This window comes from Lampris incognitus, chromosome 8 (assembly GCF_029633865.1).
Source record: "Lampris incognitus isolate fLamInc1 chromosome 8, fLamInc1.hap2, whole genome shotgun sequence".
Classification (NCBI taxonomy): Eukaryota; Metazoa; Chordata; class Actinopteri; order Lampriformes; family Lampridae; genus Lampris; species Lampris incognitus.
In genome coordinates, this window is record NC_079218.1 from 23,113,278 (window position 1) to 23,131,545 (window position 18,268).

Here is an 18,268-nt window from a genome sequence, read left to right on the forward strand (position 1 = left end):
TCATTCTGCCTTTTGTTTGCTGGGTCCCTCCACAAATCCCACTCGGTACAATGGCCATCAGGACTGTTCTAGTAAATCCTGCATTCCTTTTGCCTGTTTTCTTCCTTTTTTTGTGTGCGTCTGTGTCTCAATTTTCTACTACTCTTACTGCCAGGTCTTCAAAGAGCTCTTGCATCAATTTATCTTCATTCCAGTCACACTAGACTTCCTTGCCTAATAACTTTACGCCCATTGTCAGAAGACATCCCATTCTCTCTCCCTCTCTCATTTTGCACACCATATCCCTCTCCCTCATGTGGCCCAAAAGAGAGCTGTAAATCAATTTGCATTCGACATCTGACATCAATCAGTCATGTTTTGGGAGCCTGGCACATCTTCCTTCGTGGCCTTTCTCGTGAGACTCGAAGATGGATGGCTGTCATCGCGGCGAAGCTGAGCAGATCTCCTTATCAAGGGCATTGTTTCCTAAAGAATGTGCAAGCCTGATCATTTTCCCATACCCATCTTGAAAATGGGGACAATGAAGCCCTTATGTTTATTGTTTTGGTGTTTTATCAGCAATTCACTAATTCTACGGAGTTATTATCCTGTCATTCTCCGTTTTATTTATGTGTGTGTAAATAGATGGGTAAGTTTATAAGCCACATGACCAAGGCTGGTGGAATCTGTTATCAGTACAATATGTAAAAACTCTGCAGCACAATGCATGCGAGGACAACATCACACACTCTACATACGATCACAAAACAATACACTGATACAGAACATATTACACACACACATACAATAGCATATATATATGTATATATATATATATATATAATAAAACTGATGACTACTAGTTTTTCTGTCCATTCTGATCAGAGAAGTGCATTTGTTCAGAGGTCCATCCATTATCAGAGCCGCTTATCCATATTTGGGTCGCGGGATGCTGGAGCCTATCCCAGCAGTCATTGGGCGGCGGTTGGGGAGACACCCTGGACAGGCCGCCAGTCCATCACAGGGCCGACATATTCACACCTAGGGACAATTTAGTATGGCTGATTTCACCTGACCTACATGTCTTTGGACTGTGAGAGGAGACTGGAGCACCCGGAGGAAACCCACGCAGGCACGGGGAGAACATGTCAACTCCACACAGAGGATAACCTGGGTTGACCCCCAAGGTTGGACAACCCCGGGGCTCGAACCAAGGACCTTGTTGCTGTGAGGTGACCACGCTAACCACTGTGCCACCCTTGTTCAGAGGTGTAAAGATTATTACCTGAGGTTTTTGGAAATAATTATTCATCAGTTAGTGTCTTTATGAATGCTCAATAATCCAGGTGAGAAAATCAAAGGAAGTTGAATGACTTCAGCTGGACACAAGGTTATAACAACTCTAGCCATCTACAGGCCAGTGGCCACTCTTTCCAGGATGAGGATGTGCACATCCTTGATCGGAAGAAACGCTGCTTAAAACCTGACAATGCAAAATTTGTCTCATCGTTTACTTAACAAATTTCCACTGGCATGTGAGCAGCCCCTCACCTCTGAGCGCACTCCCCTTCACAGAAAAGCTTGAACTTGGGTTGTCTTCATGGTGAACCTGCGAATGACTCCCTTTGAGCGTTCAAGACGTTTTGTGCCGTTTAGATGAATGAATGAGCAACTGCCTGTTGTTATGATCGAACTTGAAATTTTTTATCCCCCCCCCCCCCTTTTTCTCCCCAATTGTATCCGGGCAATTACCCCACTCTTCCGAGCCATCCTGGTTGCTGCCCCACCCCCTCTGCTGACTACCACATGTTTCCTCCGATACATGTGGAGTCGCCAGCCGCTTCTTTTCACCTGACAGTGAGGAGTTTCACCAGGGGGACGTAGCGCATGGGAGGATCACGCTATTCCCCCCCAGTTCCCCCTCCCCCCGAACAGGCACCTCGACTGACCAGAGGAGGCACTAGTGCAGCAACCAGGACACACATGCACATTCGGCTTCCCACCCGCAGACACGGCCAATTGTGTCTGCAGGGATGCCCAATCAAGCCGGAGGTAACATAGGGATTTGAACCAGGGATCCCTGTGTTGGTAGGCAATGGAATAGACCGCTACGCTACCTGGACACCCCATTTGAATTCATTCTTTTCTCTCATAAACTAAGGGTTGCTGTAGGTGCTTCTGTCTGTCTGTCTCTCTGCACATGTACGTATGTGTGAGTGCGCTCCTGCCGCCTCCCTCCAGGCAAGCTATGTGAAGATCTCAGGAGACTTAGGGCGCTGTCGCAGTTGTTTGGCAATTCGTGTCGCCTTAATTGCTTTAGAGCACTTTCGGATATCTCCCAAGAATAATCCTGTCCGCTGTGAGCCACGGGGTCTGTGGACATTTCGTAACATAGATGAGGCTGAGTTGTGAGGCCCGACTTTTAAGTTGCCTGATGTTATTAAGTTACCTTGTCCTTTTTCCACATGGTCAAACATTGACCCTTAGTCTGACCTTGTAGGCTTGAACTATGTTGTGCCCTAACCACTATCAACTGGGGGCAAAAAAAAAAAATCATTACAGGTCACATTTACCTTCAGGCGGCTGCTTTGAATTCATCGTGTAGTCGCTGTTGTGCTAAACAGCTACGCAGATAACAGTAGTCAAAACCGGGCTCATAAATGGGTCATTATACTAAGCGTCTGTCTTGAACATTGAATGAATAAATCATCCCCATTTGCTTTATAGGTCCTTATCCATCTGCAGCACTTTAGATCTTGGGTGTTGATAACACCTCTGCTTGAATAGCACCTCGTGATTTATAGCAGCGAACAGGGTCATGGTCTGTTGCTCCCTTAAGAAGAATATTAGCCAGCCTATTGCACTGATGTTTATTGTTATTTCCTGATGTTTTTGATTGATGGCCTGTGACACTCTTTCTCCAACCTCCACCTGCACCAAGGAGCAGTGGGATAGCTCAATTGTGTGTGTGTGTGTGTGTGTGTGTGTGTGTGTGTGTGTGTGTGTGTGTATATATATATATATATATATATATATATATATATATATACACACACACACACCAGTAGTCCCTTGCTACTAACAGTAAACTGTCACTTTGAGAATGCCCGCCGTGATTTGTGTGTGCGTGTGTGCACACGTTTGCACTGAGCCTTCCATGCTTGAAAGAGATTTCGTGATGAACAGACTCAAGTGTTTGTGTTTTGCTCTTTACAGGAAGATGCACAGTGGAATGAAGACCTATGGCTGTGAGGTGTGTGGGAAGCGCTTCCTGGACAGCCTCCGTCTACGGATGCACTTGCTGTCTCACTCAGGTAGAGAAGCCGAACGCACCACCGCTTTATTTGTTCTGCACAGACATCAACTACAGCGGCATCATATACATATCACCCTGTTCTCTTCACCGTTGACCTGTCAGTACTTCCCATGCCTATTGTTAGAGACAACTTTTTTTTTCGAACTTGGATAAGTTTACAGAGGTGAAAAATGCTGTAAGGTGTGTGTATGTATATATATATATATATATATATATATATATATACATACACACACACATACCCATATAAAGCATTCCTCTGGTCATTGTACTTGTATGTGATGAATCCTATAGTATAGTATACCTTAAATCTGTAGCATATAGTATACCTACTAATTTATAGAATACCCACTATACTCTCAAAGCCAGCATTGCAGTCTGATAGTCAAGAGAAAACTTGACTTATACTTCCAAAAGATGAGCATGTTATTTATCGTAGATTACTAGGTTACAAGTGGTTATGTGAGCGTTTTTGAGAGATTATACCGGAGATGCTTTCTTGACATCAAAATTCCGTCATCTCACACCTCAACCAAGTGTCTGTCTGTGACATTAATGGACTGAGCGCTGTATAATTCAACGAACAGGCTCTATTGATTGGACCAGCTTGACAGCACCCAACACACACCCCTCCCACCCCGCTACCCCCAGCAGCAGTCTCCATACTCGGGGCCTACTTAGCACAATTCCGGTTTTATGGCCCGGACCTTCTTTTATTGGCAGCAAGGAGCTCCTGACTCCCAAGGCCCTATAACTGCAAATGGTTTATAGAAACTCTGTAAAAGCCATGGGACTTCTAGGTCCCTCTGAGGGCGTCCCCCTCTGCAGAGAACCACACCCATAAATCCCAAGTCCATGTGTTGGCTTGGCCTCCAGTTTGACCCCTCATCTGGCATATACAGTGTGTTTTTGCAAAAAGGGAATAAGCTCATATCTATAGTGGGCTGTAAAGGGGTGTGTGAATGTAAAATTGTGTCTTTGCGTTGTCTGCTGTGGTGGAGTTCACACTGGTATAGAATGCCATCATTAACAAATTACCCCCTCTCCCTAATTAATGCGCTAGAAGCAGCATTTGAAAGCTTTGTTTGTTTGTTCATAAGTCAACAGAACCTCAATACACAACTGGGACGGATGCTGCAGCTCCAGCTATGTAGTGGCAAAGATGAATGACAAACTCATGCTGTGCTGCTGAATCGACTCTGCGCACAACCCAGCATGTTAAAAAAAAAAAAGTCACCTCAAGGAATTACTGAGCATTAATTTTGAATCACCTCCCTTATTTTCCCATTCCTTCCTGCAACACATGCTCTCTTTTTCACTCACTTGCAACATCACAAAACAAGTTCTGATCACAAAACAGCCTCTTTGGATGGATGGTGATCTTTATGTATTCAGTGGGTATGATAAATATGTGGCAGTGTTAGCTAACCTCCTGGTCACAGACACACACACACACACTTCCTGCTTTGCTCCAAGTGTCTGACTCAGACAATACCGTTAGATCCATGAAAGCCTTGGCTCATTCTTGCCTCCTTGCCTCTGCCATGTCAGAGAGTGCAGTGCAGAATTGAGTCCCATTACAGTGGTAAATCTGAACAAAATATCCCTAGGGGCCGGAGCGGTGACACGGTGAAGGAAAGGGGTGAGTCAAGGTAAAGTAACTCTGGGCTCAGATGCTTGTTGTCAATTCTAGAGAGAAACTCGGAAAAACCTTTGTGTCGCTCAAGGCACCTTGCAAGGCCCGTTGGCGATATGTTGGAATAGGCCGCAGTCTGGTTCCTTAAATTACCCGAGCTGGGCTGTCTTGGGGTTTAGATGTCTCCATATTATTAACAGAAGTCTGTTCAGGGAAAATGCATGGTATTCTTAATGGCATAAGAATGAGTATGGATACAGAAATGGCCATTTTAAAAATATATTTACAAAATCAATTCTAAATCTGAATTCAGTGATTCTTGATTGAAAACAAAATACAAAATGGAAGGAATTGTTTTTTTTCCCCCAAATTCATTCTTAGAGATGTAAGCATGGCTGAAGATGTGAGCACAGCTGCTTTTAGACTAAGGACATTTTATTAGTGACAAAAACAAAAGGCTACAAAAATCAAGGCACATGATTTATCTTCATATCACACTCAATGACTACTGAAGTGTGCCGCTTTGAAGCAAGAATCCAAGAATCCAAGTCTGTCTTATGTGTAATATTTCTGAAAAGTGTGTGGGAGTTCTCATTTCATTATCAAGGATTAGCTTTTCCCCGTACACACCTGTGACCAAATCATAACCGGGTTTGCAACAGCTATACTTGTTGAAAATCTTGCATTCTTTCTGAAAATTGTTTTTTTTTGGTTTTGTTTGGGTCCCACAAACTGTTGTCCAGATGTTGTGCTGCTTTGTTTCATTCATCTCATCGCCCTCCTTTTTCCAGTACCTTCAGATGAGATATCTCTCATCCTGTACTCGCTTTGTCAGTCAAAAGGTTTCAACAGGCTGTGAAGAAATATCTTGGACAGTGTTTGGCCTTCAACGTTCAGACGCGTCAAAATTGAATCATTTTTTTGACGTTATATTGTGAGAGCACATTGGAGACATACTCTTGGGCATCTTAAAATAGAACCTTTCCCATATAATATCAGGCTAAAGTAAAATTTATTCATTCATTCATTCATTTCCAAGCCGTTTAACCTAGTGCTGATTGGGTGGAAGGCAGGGGAAACACCCAGGACAGAATATAGAATAGAAGAATCCACTTTGTCATTGTACACACATACAACGAAATTCATTCTCTGCATTTAACCCTTCCCGGCTGTGTAGCTAGTAGCAATGGGCAGCCCCTAGTGCAGCACCCGGGGACCAACTCCAATTCTTCTTTCCATTGCCTTGGTCAGGGACACAGACGAGGAGTGTTGACCCTAACATGTGTTTGGTGGGAGGAAACCAGAGTGCCCGGAGGAAACCCATACAGACATGGGGAGAATATGCAAACTCCACACAGAAAGGACTTGGGATGGCCTGGGGTTTGAACCCAGGACCTTCTTGCTGTGAGGCAACAGTGTTAACCACTGGACCACCGTGCTGCCCCAAGGTCCAGTCTTCTGGTCCTGGTCCAGTCATCGCACAGCAGGCACACAGGCAGACACATTCACACCCAGTGGCAATTTAGTATCTCAGATACACCTGACATGTGTCATTGGACTGTGGGAGGAAATCAGAGTAATGCATGCAGACATGGGAGAACATGCAAACTCCATACAGAAACGACCCTGGCTGGCCAGCTGGGAATCGAACCCAGGACTTTATTGCTGTGAGGCGACAGTGCTAACCACCGTGCCGCCCTAGTAGTAGAATTTAGCGTAATAGAAATGGGTGAGTGCTGAGTCCCCCATCTGTATGTCTGTCTGTAATGGGTTGGTTCTTGCGATGAATAACCGACGAGCATCCTTCAATATTTGACAGAACATGAAAATCAATTTGATCTGTAATTGGGTTATTGTGATCAAAAGCGGGCCAGGCGCCTGCCCCAACGCCACTGTACAAACTGTCAATCTTGTTGATGTAGAAAGGAAGTAGTGACGACTGTGCTGACTTGAGATCAAATGGAAAAAATGAGCCTTCTGCCTTTTAGCATACATTTTAAACTCTAGGAAGAACCACAAACTTTCCTTCGACAAACACAGCCAGAGCCGAAGATGCGGGCAGTGTATTTTTAGCAATGGGTGGCATTAAGTGTGCAAACCTCTTTCATCCGAGCAGGGCTGCCTTGACATGCGGCATCAACCTGTACTTCTACGTACACCGGCGTTGATTCACACACTCTTTAGTCTGGCGTTAAAGGCAGACAAGTGCCTCTGTAAAGACGATGATGGTAAGGAAACAGACAGCGAGCAGGCAAGACTTTGACATTTCTGATTTCTTTTTTTTTTCCTGCCCTTTTTGAATTTCTTTCTGCCCTTTTTGATTTTTTTTTCTTTTCCCTCTCCACTGCTTGGCTTTCAAGGCTTTTTTATTTCACACCCTGGTTCTGACAAAGCGGCATCATTTTTTTTGTACTTTTATCTCTTTATATTTCACTCTCTGAAATGATGACACCTTTACCCATTCCCAAAATTTAGCCCTTCTCAATCTCAATCATCACCCCATCACCTTTCATATAGCTTTGCAAAGACACAGACAGAGAGAGTGGGAGAAAGAGAGAGTGGAAGAGAGGAGTCGGGGGGGGGGGGGGCGGAAGCCTTTTTGGTATGCGCAACGCATTGTGGATGTGTACTGTTTCAGACGTTGCTGCCCCCCCCCCCCCCCAGCTATAGAGCATGCTCTCTCTCCCTCGCTTTGTCTCTATGCTCGCTTTATCGAGGACTTGGCAGCTCTCCAGTCTGGGCTGCCTGCCACTGCTGAGGGTACAGTATGTACAGTCTACCTTGTGCCAACTCTCCCTCTCTCTCCCTTTCTCTCTCTCTGTTGTTTGTCATAAGTGGTGGGTGTGTTTGTGTTTTTTATGACTGCCTGATATGTAGTGTTTTGTGGGGACAGTGGTGTTGTGGTGGAGAGTATTGCAAAGCAGGGTCAAATCTTAGTGACACATGATTCGACTGGGTGGGTGGGTAGCCACTGGATTAGCCAGCTGTGTGTGTGTGTGTGTGTGTGTGTGTGTGTGTCTGTGTGTCTGTGTGTCTGTGTGTGTGTAAAAACATAAAGTGGCAGATGATTTTTTTTTACCATTATTTAGCATTATTAGGTCTTTACGAATATGTCATTTGTGACAGCAGGAGAAGGTGCGGGGAGAGACGTCCTTCTACTCGGCACACACACCAACAGCTTTGAGCTGCCCTATTAACTCCAACACAGTTAGCTACAAGGCCTCTTCTTGATTGGGGCAGTTGGGAATTAAGTGCCTTGCTCTAGGGCAAATTATGATATTATACAAATAAAGCGTCACCTCTGTGATCTTCATTTCAGTAATGGCTTCAGTAATGAGTCCATGTCCACGTTTGGGATCTGGGTCAACACCTTGTATGTTATTTTTCTGCCCTTGCCTCTTAAATTCATCGTAGTTTTGTTGTTTATCCTTCCTCGTCAAAGTCCGACAAGAAAATGAAACGGGGGAATTACATGTATGGCGATACAAATTAAGTTTAAATATCAACTCTTTATTGCCTCTTTAAACCGGTGACACTAATTGATCTTAGCTAATACTGTGTAATTGTCCCAAGATGTGATGATAATTCATCTGTTGCGATTCAGTGGCATTTATCATCTGGCTTTTTACTCTCCAGTGGACTCAATTAGAGCTTGGCCTTCCCTGATTTCATTTGCCTAGCTGTCAGAAAGTAGTCCATCCCTCCATAACACACACACATCCCCTGACCCACTGTACATGCAGGCCAGCCTTTAGGTGGACACACACACACACACACACACACACACACACACACACACACGTACGTACGTACGTTATTAGCCCTATAAAGAAAACAAACAACCTCACCAGCACATTAAAAAGACTATATTTAACTCGTTTTAACCCAAATTCATGCTCTTAAGTTTAAACCCAATCTTGATCAAAAATTGAGGCAAATATTTACTAACATACCCAAGAGAAGTGTTTGTGTTTTCAGCAAAGATAATTGCACATATGCACTATCATTTATGCTCATTGTGGAGTCTCGAGAGAAAATAATACAAGCTATATTTGTTAAAGCCAATGGTTAGCATGTACAGTCATGTTTTAAGGGTTAAATACTATGTTTATTATATACCCTGCAGCCTATAGAGCATGAAGCCTTGTGTGCTTGTTTGGTTTGTGGGAATATTAGTTGGCCAATCAACTTTTCTCTCCGAACCATTCATAACAATTTGTCCATCGACTTCTACTGACTTCAATTCCTCACGCACTGCCTTCCCATTGTTTGCATAGTGTAATGCTTCCTGTCAGCTTTCTCTTTTTATTTTATTTTTTTTTGGGGATTAGATGCCAAACATGCTTGGTAATGGGCTGGTTACCAATGAGCCAAGTTAGTCAGCTCGCCTCATTTTGTCCACACGCTTACTTATTTACAGTGATCTTCCAAATAAGTCACAAGCTCTGTGACTATATTAAGCTGCAAGAAGCCCAGCAAAATATTGCCAACCACAGTTGAATTTTTGTATTTTTATTTTTATTTTGGCCACTTCAACTCATCTCAGCACCTGAGTCTGACATAAGCTTTCTGTTAAAGCCTCCATGCACCTGACTGACATCTAATCCTGGTCTTCTGAGTGTGGTAGCAAGGGCCCTGTGAAGGGCCAAATCATTTAGACAAAGAAAAATGCAAGGCATTTAGAAATGAACAGGGGGAGGTGGAAGGGAGGGGGGGTTAAAAAAAAAACCCAACAAAGTGTTCTTTTCCCATCTCTCTCTCTCTCGCTCTCGCATTTTGGCAGAGTGCCAGCTCTTCCCTCAGAGTGATGACATCATTGTTGTGCCGGCAGGTCTGGATGTTCTGCCAGCATTCCAGAGCATTTATGATTGCTCGCAGATGTGTGTCCAGGAACACACTGTACTGTACCCAAACCCAGAAATTAATGAAACTTGACTGCCTTCCAAGCCACAAATTCCTGTGTGTGTGCACATGTGTGCACGCGCATGTATGTGTCTTTCTGTCTGTTTGCATGAGTGAAGGAAGAAGAGAGGGGGGGGGGGGAACTCTTAGGAGACAGAGGCAGGGAAGTTGGGGGGGGGGGTTGCAGTGGAACAGGATCTATTAAAAGCAAGCGGTTAAAAAAGTAGCATGAGCAAAGTATGGCCTCGAGTGTTTTAAGTGATTTTCATGTACATTTTTCACCACAGCTGACACCCTTCCACCAAACCCTCACAGAAGCACGCGCGCACACACACACACACACACACACACACACACACACACACAAACTCGCACATATCCCGTTCTTCCCGGTTCCATTGAGCAGGATGACGGACAGGCCAGATAAATAGTGGTTACTTCTGTTGAAGCAGCATATCCTGATTCCTTTCCAGCATGTTTTAAGTCCCTAATCCTATCCTCCTCATCTGATACTTCCCCTGACCTGTCCAAGTATTATTTCAAACAACATGGGAATTATACCACAACCTAAATGTCAGCCGCATTATATATGAGAGGAGAGAGTGCCGGGGACAGACAGATGGGAGATGAATAGATGCAGGAGTTGAAGCATAACGGCACAGTAATAGTCTACCCCCATACCAGAATGATCTGATATTATGTTTATTTCCCTATCAGAGGGAAGAAGGGAGGGTGTGTATTTGTTAGACCTCCGCTCTCGGCGAATGTGACTTCATCGGAAACAGTGTTGCTCTTACCGGTTACGCGTTTTCAGTGGAAACTCAATGTACCTGTGCTGCCAGGTTCTTGGAAAAGCAATGTTTTGAAAAGCTAGGCTGCACAGTATGTAAGGCTGGAGCAGAGTTATTGTACCGCCTCGTATCCAAAAGCATACTCTGACAAGATAGTGATTGGCATTAAATGTCATTATACCTTGTGTGACTGTACCTGACACCCGTGGCTTTTTTCCTGGAAGAAGTTGCATGCTTATTTACTGTAAACTGCTGCGCTGCAAAATTCATCACCTGCTAGCAAAGGTTCAGACTTACTGGCCAGAAGCTTGTTTTTTTCATCTCTTACTCTGCAACTGATCTTTTAGTGCATGACCTTGCACATTTTAGTATTCAACAATGTGCTAAAGATGGAGCTTATTTTTCAATGCAAATGCTTCAGATATAAAAAAAAAATCTTATACAAACAGCACGTGTTCAGTTTGTCTGTGACAAAGTCACTGAAATCGAGTTAACTTGTGTGTCATTGGTGACTTTGTGCAACTTGGAGGATTTTTCATAATCTTACTCAAGTGGCTCTCTCAGATTTACCCAGCAATCATAACCTATTGGATGCATATTTCCTATTATCATCTAGTTAATCTCTCAGCAGGGCAAGGAAAATCATTCTCCAAATGTATTTCATTAGTAATGTTTGCTCACTAATAATAACAATTGTTGTTGTTGGTGACGGGATCGTCTTGTGTGCTAAGATTACGACGTGTGCTTCCAGGAGGGCAACACATTATAATCTGATATTATATAGTTAATTTGGTATTATAATGATACAAAATCTTTAAAATATGCAGGTTAATGAAAATTGCATCCAGCATTCAAGGTTTATTAGCCTTTATTATTCTCCACAAAAGTCATTATATGTGGAAAAGCTACCCTTTAATGACTATAGCAGTGCCACAATCTCACAAAAAGTCTTAAAAATATTTCAAATGAATCAACAGGTAATCATGTGGGGTTTTTTTCCCCTAATATATGTGTAATTTGAAAGATGTGCTTTAAACTATCATAGATGGGGGGGGGGGTTTAGGTTGTTTTTTTTTTGTAATCAGAGTGCTGTAATTATATTTCCGTTTCTTCTGATCCCCATTTCCTAAAAGCACAAGATGGAGAATTGCAAAATCATTTTTCATCCCACTCTATTTTCAGATAGAAACGGGAAGAAAAAAAAAAGACAGAGAATTCGGCCTTATTCCTTTTATTACCGGGTTATTGCAGCTTTAAATCCCAGCGGTTGCTAAGTAGTGAGTGCCCCCGTGCTCCCCTAATGGGTCTGATTTGGTATTCCTCTCTGATGCCAGGTCTTATTTTTGTATGCGAGACAAAGTGTTTTGATGGAGGGTGATTGCTGAAACGGCTGCGTCTACCAAAAGCCAAAAGCTTTTTCTTTTTTTTCTTTTTTTTTGGTGAGAGGGAAAGAGAGAGTTTATGGCCTTTTGCAGTACAGTACACTGTGTTCCCTCTGCTCAAAAACAAGAACACAGTCAATTGAATTTTGGATTCGCTTCATCATCCCTCCCTCCTCCCAGCAGCTTTGTTGTCGGAGAGCTGTGTGTGTGTGTGTGTGTGTGTGTGTGTGTGTGTGTGTGTGTGTGTGTGTGTGTGAGAGAGAGAGAGAGATGTGCTTGTTGCTTATATTTGGTATGTGTGTTTGTGTGTATGTGTGTAGGGTTCTCACTGACAAAATAGAGTGCATTGCTTAAAGGGACTAAAAAAAGGATCAGGTGGAATTGCTTAGTCTAGTCTTTAGGTATACTAGGATCCTTCTTTTTTTTTCTTCATAGTAGGAACGTGCTGAACACAGTCATAGGGCACAGAACAACAGACGGCAGAGCTGATAGTACTTGTTCCACTTGCACTTATCTGGACAGAAATGATGTTCGAGGGCACCTGCCGGTCACAGTTAACTATTATGGAAGGATCTTCTTGGTCCTGCTATATTACAGCAAGCTGGAAATGAATTTACCAGAGTTGAGTCATATCAAAAATGTTTAGTATGGAACTTATAGACACCACATTTATTTAATATTTTTCAATCATATATATTGTACCAGGCGGCATGGTGGTGGAGTGGTTAGCGCAGTCCCCTCACAGCAAGAAGGTCCTGGGTTCGAGCCCTGGGGTAGTCCAACCTTGGTGGGTCATCCCAGGTCATCTTCTGTGTGGAGTTTGCATGTTCTCCCTGTGTCTGCGTGGGTTTCCTCCGGGGGCTCTGGTTTCCTTCCACAGTCCAGAGACATGTAGGTCGTAGGTCAGGTGAATCAGCCGTACTATATTGCCCCTAGGTGTGAATATGAGAGTGTGTGTGTGTGTGTGTGTGTGTGTGTGTGTGTGTGTGTGTCTCAGCCCTGTGATGGCCTGGCGGCCTGTCCAGGGTGTCTCCCCGCCTGCCACCCAGTGACTGCTGGGATAGGCTCCAGCATCCCCGTGACCCTGAGAGCAGGATAAGCGATTCAGATAATTGATGGATGGATACATTGTACCTCAAGATGTGTGTCAATTATAAAGCTGTATAATTGTATGATTTTTTAATTATTTATTTTTTTTGCTAGTGGATCCCAAAATCAATTATCTTTCATGAACCTGCAATAGTTCAACTATTAACCGCTCATGCCAAAGGGAAGGCACTGTATTGTGTAAGTTGGTAAAAACACTGGTAGTCACCTTTGGCAGGGGGTGATGTAACACTAGTGACAAGTGTGAAGGCCATTCTGCCTATCAGAAGTCCTGTAAAACCCCCATCCAGCCCATAGTCACCAATAAACTGTTATCCATAAACATTAATAGCCAGACCAGAGAAAGCTGGCCGGGCTCTAGATGACGGTGCAGAAATGAACCATTAGCTGCCGTCTCATTTTGAATTGTTGAATTATTCAGTCAAGACGGTGAAACGCACAACCCTAGATAGGATCAAATCTCTTTATTATTGGCAAATTCTAAAATTATGCCTATCGATCTGGCAACAACTGCAAATGCCCCTTGCTCCGTTGACTCTTGGCTTAAAAGACACTGTCCTGGTCCCTTCGCATTGATAAAAGCAATGACCTGAAAGTAGTTGTGTGTGTGTGTGTGTATGCGTACCCTTGCACGTGTGTCTGTGTTAATGAAAACATCTGGAGGGGGCTGAGATTGTAAATGTGCATGTGTTTTTCATGTGTGGGGTCATACGAATGTATTAAAAACGGCTCCTTTCAAAAGTGTGGTGCCAATGTGAGAGGTGGGTTGTACAGAGGGGGGAGATATGGTTGTGAGAGCAGGAGGCTAAATTTAAATCGTAATTGGCCGACTTCCACAAGCTCGCGGGCATTTTAATGAGTCATAATAACTTCATTTAAAACCAGCTGAGCAGAAAATAGATTGGAGAGGAGCCTGTGGCTAGTATGGATTTGTGTTCTTTTGTGTGTGTGTGTGTGTGTGTGTGTGTGTGTGTGTGTGTGTGTGTGTGTGTGTGTGTGTGTGTTTTACAGTTGAGCCCAATACACACACACCTACACACACAATTTGGTGACTGAGTGGTGCAACATTTATCCAGGACAGCACATATTCATGCGTTATGTTTATTTTCATGGAGTGAGTGTTTTGTGTGTGTTTGGGATTGGGTAGTAAACCACTTTCCCATCATACTGTGCTAAAGAACAATTGTTCTGACACCACAGCCAATTTTTATGGGGTGTTTACGGTAATTACTGTAAGACGTTGGATCAGACAGAATGAACAATGCAATGCAGAAGGAAGGTAAAATGTCAAAATTGAAATTTAGCACTAGCAGCTTTGTACGCATTAGTGTTGAATTTGAAAATTAGCAAGTAGATATTTGAACATAAAGTTCATCACTGTGTATCACACTTAGTCGTTAAAATGTAAAAACAGATGGACCACTCAATTTACACTTATTTTAAGAGAGGTCTTTTGAGCAAAGTGCAGAATCTTATGTTTTTTTTATGTGTTGCAAGCTGCAGATGGCCAGATGATTTGAATTGTGAAAAAAAATTTTCTCAAAAAAACGTTTCCTCACTTCCAGTTTTAGCAATGACAGATTTATTAGGTGTTTATAGATATTTCCCATTTGAATAGTGTGTCCAAATTCACATGTATTATACGGTTGCTAGCTAAGACAGCTAAATTTATGTTTTTGCCAGCAGCCATACCAACATGTACCCTGGCTCTGCCGATTGACGGGAGCTAAGACGGTATGGGCTTGGCTAGTACTTGGATGGGAGACCTCCCGGGAAAACTGAGTTGCTGCTGGAAGTGGTGTTGGTGGGCCAGTAGGGGGCAGTTTCACCTCTGGTCCAAAAAAAAAAATCCCAATGCCCCAGTGCAGTGATAGGGACACTGTGCTGTAGGAGATGCCGTCCTTTGGATGAGATGTTAAACTGAGGTCCTGACTCACAGTGATCATTAAAGATCTCATGGTACTTATCGCAAAGAGAAGGGGGTTCCCCCGTGTCCAGGCAAAATTCCCAACCTGGCTCTCTCCATCTGGCCACCTAATCATCCCCCCCATATAATTCACTCAGTGAATCCTCCCTCTGCACCTCAAGCTGATGTGTGGTGAGCGTTCTGGTGCAAAATGGCTGCTGTGCATCACCTAGGTGGGTGCTACACATTGGTGGTGGTTGAGGTGAGTTTCCCCCCTTCAATGTAAAGGGCTTTGTCTAGATAAAGCACTATATAAATGTAATCCATTATTATGTCAGTCTTTTTAAACCTTTTTTCACATATTTAAAATGTTGTTATATCACGTTTCAAAACTGGCTTCGCTTACTAGACAGACAGATTTGAAAACCTTGTCTTAAAGTACTAGCTAAGCTATTACAGATTATTTGAGTCTACTTGGTGAGCTTAAAGGTGTTTAACAGAACTGAAGAAAATGTAAGTCACTAGGCACATACCGTAAACATTAAGATTGTATAAGAATCTATTTTTCTATGCAGTAATTATTAATATTAATAGATTATTCGTATGGTTGTACAGCAAGTCTAAGCTGAATCAGGTAAGGAAGCCAACACAATTCCCACTTGAGCAACATCACCATCAGCAGATGCAGTAGCTGTTGAAGAAGTGCACAGATGCTAGCTCTTCCACAAAGGTTTCTGACAAATTGCTGTTCCATAGCAATGAATGGGAGGCAGAGAGCTGGGAGAAAGAAGACAAGAAAGAACAGGAAAGACTGTTCTGCATGGTGAAGCCCAAGGATCAAGGTAGCAAAAGCCAGGTAGCCACACTAGTCAGGACTTTGGCTTCTTCTTTTGGGGCTCTCATTTGGAGGGACAAATGATTCTCTACCAGGTTCAAAGCTACAGCCAATAGAAATGGGTTTTATTTCCTTTTTTTTCAGTTACTGGTGCTGAAACGATACTTTTTTTTAAAAAAGTGCCAGAGCCTAAACGATGCCTGAAATAGCATCTACTGTCACATATTGTTGACAGAGCGAGTGAACATGAAGCGAAGTCATGCCGTGGGTCACAGGCGAGCGCACAAACTGATGTTTCTGTTGCCTGTACTTTCCATTTCGTAGCACCAGAGGGCAATGAAAAACAGCAACTGGATATTTCAGTCGGTGGCGCAGGTATTTTATGTTGGCACCAAAATCTCCATTGTGTTTCAGTCCAGTAGGTATCACTTGTATGGGAACCAGTGCGATAGTGGTACCGAGATTCAGTAGCCAACCCTAACAGTCAAGATGGAGGGCTTGTGACACTGGCACTTATTGCTTCAACAATACTGACAAAGAAACTGTTCCAGTTTAACCTGCTTAGCGGTTTCAGTGGTGTTCAGAAACCCTTGGTTGCAGCCAGAACCTTTAGAAGCTGAAGGGCTGCTGTGCACATAAGAAGGGATGGCCTGTATTCTTGTGGGTGAAGCCAATACTAGTGTCCTGCCAGCATCAGAGTAAGCCAATCCAAGAAATCCATCTTCATCAGGTAGCCTCCTAGTCGGCACTGGAGGATGCCAACTGATGCTGAGCCATAAGCCCCTCTCCATGGTAAGCAGAGGTTTGGGTTAAGTTCCATCTGCAAGCTTTCCCTGAACCTGCTGACCCATATATATTTGAATGAGGTTAATTTGGTGAATGCGCACCTTGTTGACCATCTCAACATCTCCTGGCTCCCACTGTCTTCTGACCAATGCTTGATTCCCTCTACTTGATTCCCTCTGCATTGTCACAGAGGTCTGGAGGATTGAGTTTTTTTTTTTTCCTGTCATTCAGTTTTATGTCCAGAAAACACATGGATATGGTCACGTCAGCCTTTCCAGGTTTAAAAAAAGAAAGTGTTTCGCTGTGGGAATTGTTTAAATTGTTGCTTAGAAGCCAGTCGTAATTTGCAATGCAAAATGTGCTGAAGTTATGATAATATATATGATAATAGTAGCAAAAGTATTGTGTTTTGATATTAAAGCACATCATTTGAGAGTGTTTGAGTGCTCCTGTAATGCCGGGATCAGACTACACGATTTCAGCCTGACTTTGACACGAGTTTGAGGTCGCTGACAGATTTCCAGCATTGGGCCCAATGAACGATGAACGGGCGTCTTTACCCTGTGTAGTGTGACATAATCAAAGAGCAGCGATGTGGGACGTCCCACAACATCCCGACGAAAAGTCTTGAATGTCAGAATTTTTTTGTAATTTCCTGCCTAGTCTGACAGCTCCTACGACGTGTTCCTTGACATTGACCAATAGGATGATAGTGCTCTCTTGTGCACATATCTAAACATGGCAAAGAGAAAGTGGTGCTGCTGCTGTCAGGTGGAATGACGACACCGAGGAAAGGTTTGTTGAGCGGTGGCAACAAAATACCCTGCCTTTTTGAGGTTTCCTCGAGGGAGGACTGTGACTGAGTCAAAAAAGATAGGCTAAATGTTGGCAAGAAAAAACAGATGCACTTCAGCAACCCAGTGAGTAACTGGTTAAGCTATGCTAGGTTATCATTCCCAGTAGCACCAGCCACAACAGCATCCGCAACCCCTTTTTCTTTCTTTTTTGTTTCGGAATACAAGACTGCCAGCATCACACGTAGCGTCTCTGTAGCCATGATTGACAATTTCTTGACCCTCCTCCCCGATGACCTATGAACTTGTGCAAGATCGTGAAAGACGGCATACGATGATTGGTCAGGGTCATACGTGTAGTATTGCCAGTCTCTCGGCCGAGACGCTGCAAGAATATATGCCACTATAATTGACTAATCTGAGACGGTGATCATCGTCAAAGCCAAAAATATTGTGTAGTCTCATCCCAGCTTAAATGAAAGAATATTTAGCATGTGTGCGTGCATATATGTACTTAATGTTATCCATTGCTGGCATGTAGTTTTGTAATTCGGGACAGCGCTAATGCGTTAAATGTAGCTGTGAAGGTATCTGGCAAGCACCCGGCTGCTAAACACTTGGTTACCAACATGTCACATAATCGTTTTTCTTTCTTTGGCAGTGCTCTTTGTTACCAACCTTGACTCTCAGTGGGTCATACTGGTCAGTGAAGAGTTTTTCAACCAGGTCAACATGTCCAACCTTTTCCAGGGCATAACTACTGTTCCTATTCTGCTTAAAAAGACACAAAATTCTCTGGTATTAAGCCCAACAGCAAAACGTTGTTCTCGTAAT

At 43.3% G+C, this 18,268-nt stretch overlaps 1 protein-coding gene across 2 annotated transcripts in view; it reads left to right on the forward strand.

The window, feature by feature from the left end:
• zbtb16a (zinc finger and BTB domain containing 16a) overlaps positions 1-18,268 on the forward strand; it is a 145,163-nt gene that overhangs the window by 47,285 nt on the left and 79,610 nt on the right. For both annotated transcript variants that reach the window (XM_056284713.1, XM_056284712.1), the window contains exon 3: positions 3,196-3,293. In XM_056284713.1, coding sequence (XP_056140688.1) covers positions 3,196-3,293 — 98 coding nt within the window. The remainder of the gene's footprint in view (positions 1-3,195; positions 3,294-18,268) is intronic.